This window comes from Triticum urartu, chromosome 3A, assembly GCF_056163025.1.
Source record: "Triticum urartu cultivar PI428250 chromosome 3A, HENAU_Tu73, whole genome shotgun sequence".
NCBI lineage: Eukaryota > Viridiplantae > Streptophyta > Magnoliopsida > Poales > Poaceae > Triticum > Triticum urartu.
The window spans coordinates 694,770,934-694,777,264 of NC_141875.1; the positions used below are offsets into that span (position 1 = coordinate 694,770,934).

The 6,331-nt window shown below is 51.5% G+C and overlaps 1 protein-coding gene across 1 annotated transcript; it reads left to right on the plus strand.

Annotated features, from left to right (window-relative positions):
- Positions 1–4,390: 4,390 nt before the first annotated feature.
- Positions 4,391–6,096, plus strand: LOC147981744 (uncharacterized). The gene is made up of 4 exons (XM_087516082.1): positions 4,391–4,759; positions 4,904–5,118; positions 5,266–5,932; positions 5,974–6,096. Exons 1-4 carry the CDS (start codon positions 4,391–4,393, stop codon positions 6,094–6,096), a joined length of 1,374 nt encoding a protein of 457 aa, XP_087372208.1.
- The last annotated feature ends 235 nt before the right edge of the window (positions 6,097–6,331 follow it).

Below are 6,331 nucleotides of genomic sequence, written 5' to 3' on the forward strand. Positions count from 1 at the left end.
AGAAGAGACCATCACGGTTACACACGCAGTTGATTCATTTTAATTAAGTTAAGGTTCAAGTTATCTACAACCGGACATTAACAAATTCCCATCTGCCCATAACCGCGGGCACGGCTTTTTAAAGTTCAAATCCCTATAGGGGAGTCCCAAGTTAGCCCATCACAAGCTCTCACTTTCAACGAATGATAAACCTTCTCCCGAGACATTCCGATCAGGCTCGGCATCCTGGTTCTACAAGACAACTTCGACAAGTCAAAACAAATCCAGCAACACCGCCCGAATGTGCCGACAAATCCCGATAGGAGCTGCACATATCTCGTTCTCAGGGCACACTCAGAATGTCTAAACTTCCGGTAGACCAACCCAGAGTTGCCCCTGGTGGCCACCGGCGGCTGACAAGGTGGACCGACACTCAGAGGAGCACTGGCCCGGGGGGGGGGGGGGGAGGGGTTTAAATAATATGACCCTTGGGCTCCGGAAACCCAAGGGAAAATGAGGCTAGGTGTCAAATGGTAAAACCAAGGTTGGGCATTGCTGGAGGAGTTTTAATCAAGGCGAACTGTCAAGGGGTTCCCATTATTACCCAACCGCGTAAGGAACGCAAAATCCGGGAACATAACACCGATATGACGGAAAACTAGGGCGGCAAGAGTGGAACAAAACACTAGGCAAAAGGCCAAGCCTTCCACCCTTTACCAAGTATATAGATGCATTAAGATAACAAGATAATATAGTGATACCCCAACAAGAAAAATAAAGTTCCAACAAGGAACGATCTCCAATCTTCACCTGCAACTAGCAACGCTATAAGAGGGGCTGAGCAAAGCGGTAACATAGCCAATCAACGGTTTGCTAGGACATGGTGGGTTAGAGGTTTGACATGGCAATTTGGGAGGCATGATAAGCAAGTGGTAGGCATCGTAGCATGGGCATAGCAAAAGAGCAAGCATCTAGCAAAGCAAAGATAGAAGTGATTTCGAGGGTATGATCATCTTGCCTGCAAAGTTGTCAGACTTGACTGGATCCTCGAAAGCAAACTCAACGGGCTCCTCGTTAGTGAATTCGTCTCCCGGCTCTACTCAAACAGGACAAACAAGCAAAAGGAACACAATCAACCACGTGCAAATGCTCGAACAACATGATACAAACATGGTATGCTATGCGGGATGCGATATGTGATGCATATGCAAGATTTACCAAGGAATGATTGAACCTGGCCTCAACTTGGAAATCCAAGTGTGCCACTGGAAAGGTGAGGTGATTTCGGTTGAAATCGATATAAAGATCACCGGAATCGGAGGCACGGTTTGGAAATGGCAAGCAAAACAAATATGACACCGGTCTGCGATAAATAGCAAGTAGCCATCTAAAAGCATCAAGTTAATTATGCTACAGCATTCAAACATGACAACAAAATACATGGCAGGGATCCACTCATAAAGCTTAACAAAAGATGAACACTGAGCTACGGCCAATGCATCCATTAACAGGTTCAAACAAGCATGGCAAAAGTGCAATTGATAAACAGGTTTCAAACTTAGTGAAATTAACACTAGTCTGGAATTTCAGATCAGGTAGCACTCTTTGGAGCATGAAAACTATATGCTACAGGAACTTAACATGGCAAAGCAAGACATGGCATGGAGCTACTCCAAGAGCTTAACAAGAGTCCCTTAGTGACCTTGAGCCAAAAGGGATCATAAAATACAATTGCAAGCATGTGAACATGGCAAAAACATAATCAGATCTCAAACTTAGAGAAAAACTGGAGCATGCAAATCTGTTAACGAGTAGGCATGTTTACGAGCTCGATGCACTCACTACAGAGCATGGCATGACAATCTAAGCATACACCCATCAATAATACATGTTATAGAAGTTAGAAATGGCAAGCACAACAATATAGCATGCACGAATCAACAACAACATCCTCGGCAAAATCGCTAACAAGTAGACAATCTGCCAGGATTCACGAAATAGCAAAAGTAAAGCTCGATTGACTCAAGCTAGGTTGCTCCATAATTGCAAACAAAGACATGGATGGATAGAGCACCACAATATTAACAAATCATCCTTACTGATCATCCTCAGAAGAGGCACGGATCACTAGGAAACAACATGAACATATGGCATATTGATAAAAACAGATCAAGGACTTAGAGAAATTCTAAGTCCCTGAAATCAGCATTAACGAATGCACTACTTTGCAAGCTTGTGCTAGTCACCACACACATCGCAAAAATACATGGATAGCACCTCTGTAGAGATGGCATGGCATATAACAAAACACATGTAGAGCTCGGGAGCATATCATACACACAATAATCATGGCAAAAATAACAAATAGCTATTTGGTGCAGCAGATATGACAATTAACTCAAATAGCTCTTTTCCAACAGCATTTCGGGCATCAAGATGAGCTCAAATGAAAATGATGCAATGAGATGAAATGATGTGCTCTCCGAGGCGAACATTTTGATATGCTACACGCCCAAAACGGAGCTACGGGTGCAAAGCTACGATGTGATGAACATGGCATAAAAATACTGCAGAAAAAGACTTAGAAAAATATCTCGGGGTCAACCTAGGGTTTGACCCGATCCAGATCTGGCTTGCACGGAAACCGAGGTTGGCCGGAGGAGGAAGTTCGCCGGAGTTCGAGGGGGAGGAGGCCGGAGCTCGCCGGAGTTGGACGCGGGGTCGCCGAACTCGGGGACCGGCGGGATCCGGGCGGCGCGGGCGCGGACGTCGTGGTACTTGCCGCGGGCGGCGCCGGCGAGGAGTGCGGCGGGGCGGCGACTTGGCAGTGGCGGCGGCACGGTCGTCGAGGCGCGGAGTCGCCAGAACGGGAGGCCGGCGCGGCTCCCTCGCGCGGGAGGCGAGCGGCGGGCAGGCGCGGCGAGTCAGGAGCCGACACGTGGCGGCGGCAGGGCGAGTCGGACACGTCTGGCCCGGTTCGGACGTGTCTGGCGGCGCGGGGAAGATGGATCTAGGGTTTAGGGGGGAGGGGAGACCCGTGAATTTCGGGGAGAGGTCTATTTATAGACATAGAGGGAGCTAGGAGGGTCCAAATGAGGTGCGGTTTTCGGCCACACGATCGTGATCGAACGCTCTAGATGATGGAGAGGGTTTTGGTGGGTTTTGGGCCAAATTGGAAGGGTGTTGGTCTGCGACACACACGAGGCCTTCTCGGTACCTCGGTTAACCGTTGGAGCATGAAACGAAGTCCAAATGGTACGAAACTTGACAGGCGGTCTACCGGTAGTAAACCAAGGCCGCTTGGCAAGTCTCGGTCCAATTCGGAAATGTTTAATCCCTACACACGAAAAGAAGGCAGAAAGGACCATCGGAGGAGATAGGAGCGCCGGAATGCAAAACGGACAACGGGGAAAATGCTCGGATGCATGAGACGAACACGTATGCAAATGCAATGCACATGATGACATGATATGAGATGCATGACAACGACAACAACACACGGAGACAAAAACCCGAACCCGAGGAAATAAAATAACTTAGCGCCGGAAACGGCAAGAGTTGGAGTACATATAAGGTAAATTACATCCGGGGTGTTACAGATGGAGACACGCCTCTCGTTCACCCCTTGGCCATCCGTGCCCATGTAGACAGCTTTTATAAAGCCCTATTTACCCCCACCCCGCGGGGTGGGGCTAGTCTCGCCCCCGACATTTGGTCGATTGCGCAATTGGTCTCTGTTGAGGCCAATGCGGCATTAGTAGCCCCTTTTGACGAGGACGAGGTCCTCGCGGCCATTAATGGGATGAACCCCTCCTCGGCCCCGGGTCCAGATGGCCTGCCCGTGACGTTCTTCAAAACGTTTTGGCCTACCATCAAGTCGGAGGTCATGGCCCTGTTTGAGGAATTCTATTCGGGCTCCATGGACCTTGGGCGTCTCAACTATGGGATTGTGACCCTCATCCCCAAGGTCCCGGGCGCTTCTGACATCCGCCAGTTCCGTTCAATCACAGTGATTAATGTGATATTCCGGATCCCGACCAAAGGGTATGCCAATAGGGTGGCCCTCCTCGCTGATGCGATTACCCATCCAAACCAATCCGCCTTCATACAAGGCCGATTTATTCTGGATGGGGTGCTAGTATTTCACGAAGTCCTCCATGAGGTTTGGCTGAAACGCCATCGCGCGGTCTTTCTAAATCTAGACTTCCACAAAGCATACGACACGGTCCACTGGCCCTTCTTGCGGGAAGTGTTGCTTCGCAAGGGCTTTGACGACCGTTGGGTGACTCGCGTCATGCAGCCTGTCTCCTGTGGTCGGACCGCAGTGAACATCAACGGTGACATTGGGCCCTACTTCCCCATCCTCTGTGGGGTCCGTTAGGGTGACCCTTTCTCGCCGTTCTTGTTCAACATGGTGGTCGATGCCCTGGCATCCATCCTGGATAAGGCCAAGGACGTTGGCCATATCCGCGGCATCATCCCCCACCTAGTCGGAGGGGGAGGGGTCTCCCTCCTTCAATATGCGGATGATACCATAATAATGGTGGAGGGCTCCGCTCTAGATATTGCTAACCTGAAGTTCCTCCTCCTGTGCTTCCAACAAATGTCGGGCCTAACCATCAACTTCGATAAGAGCGAAGTGATGGTTCTCGGATACCCCTTGGAGGAAGCACAGGCTATTGCTGACCGACTAAATTGTCGGTTGGGTTCTTTCCCCACGACTTACCTGGGGATCCCCATTAGTGATTCGCGCCTCACCGTGGCCGATCTTCGCCCCACGGTGACACGTATGAAACATCGCGTTGAGCCCTAGAAAGGGCGCTAGTTGTCGAAGGCTCATCCCGTGATCCTTATCAATTATTCGGTTGCCAGCCTTCTATGGTTCCTCATGAGCTTCTATAGCCTCCATGAAACCCTTCATCAGGAGATCGCCAAATACCAATCCAGATTCTTCTGGGCTGGGGAGGGGGATAAGCAGAAGTACCACATGGTCAGCTGGCCAGATATCTGCAAACCCAAGGACCAGGGCGGTCTTGGGATCTTGTCCTCCCGACGCATGAACATTGCCCTCTTGACCCGTTGGCTTTGGCGCATTGCCAATGGCGATGGAGGACTTTGGCTCACTATCATCCAGAACAAGTACCTCCGTGGACAGCCTCTCGCATTCTGTCAGCGCTCAGGCGGCTCCTAGTTTTGGCAGGCCGTCGTCCAGCTGCTGCCCGTGCTTCGCATTGGCACATCCATTTCGGTTGGTACTGGGTCCTCGACCCTGTTCTGGTTTGATAGGTGGCTTGGCGACACCCCCCTGGCCACGCGTTTTCCGGAGCTCTTCGCCATTGCTGTTGACCCTCGGGTCTCTGTCGAGATGGCCCTTATTGACCTAGGGCGCCGCGCTTTCCGCCGCCCCTTTGGCCCCCCTGAAGTAGCCGCTTGGGATGTCCTCCTCCAGGACATCGCCCTCCTCCCTATGGACGTCGCCGACACCCCGGACGCTATCTCTTGGCACCTAGAACCTTCCGGCTGCTTCTCCACCAAATCCCTCTACGCGGCCATCGCCCCCTCGACGGCCCACGAGCCCTTCAGTTTGATCTGGGACATCCGCCTGCCCCTGAAGATCAGGATCTTCCTGTGGCAATGGATCCGAGGCCGCCTCCCGTCCGGCGTAGAGGTCCTTAAGCGTAATGGGCCTGGGGATGGGATGTGCCCCATGTGCGGCACGGTGGAGGATGCCAACCACATCTTCTTCTCGTGCTCCACGGCACAGTTCCTTTGGTCCTGTTTCCGCGAGACGGTTGGGGGCCAGTGGTGCAACACCAACTTCCCTGACCTGCTTGCGGAGATTCTGGCCTCCCCCTTCGCTACAGGCATATTAGATGGCTTTGCGTTGGGGTCCTTGCCTGGACGCTTTGGACCGTACGCAATAAGCTTGTCATACAGAAGGTGCCTCTTCGACGTGCTACTGACGCCATCTTTAAAATGTGTGGATATTTGCAGCTCTGGCGGCCGCTTAGCCGCCCCCAGGACCGGGACGTCATCAGCAACCTCCTTGCTGACCTTCGATCGATGGCCTTCCGCTTGGCGCCTCCGCTCCCTCCGCCCTCCCCGGAGCCCGACTAGATGCTATGCCGCACCCCGCGCGTGCGTTCTTTTTTGTTTCTTCAGGGCTTGTTGAGCTGTGCCCTCAGCATTAACCCTTTGACTGCTTGTCTGTGCTAGACCTGTGTGTGTGTGAACCTTGTTGGATGTTTGGCTTGGGCATTTACTTTATAATATAAAGCGGGGCGAAAGCCTTTTTCGGTAAAAGGGCATCAACGCCGCTTCTAGTACAAATGGTTTGACAATTTCCAGAAAT

Excerpts from the sequence above, each read along its gene's own strand:
- LOC147981744 (XM_087516082.1), top strand. The coding sequence starts at position 4,391 with ATGGTGGTCGATGCCCTGGCATCCATCCTGGATAAGGCCAAGGACGTT. Across the intron at positions 4,760-4,903 it reads TGGCCGATCTTCGCCCCACG|GAGATCGCCAAATACCAATC; the intron begins GTGACACGTATG and ends ACCCTTCATCAG. Across the intron at positions 5,119-5,265 it reads CTCACTATCATCCAGAACAA|GTGGCTTGGCGACACCCCCC; the intron begins GTACCTCCGTGG and ends CTGGTTTGATAG.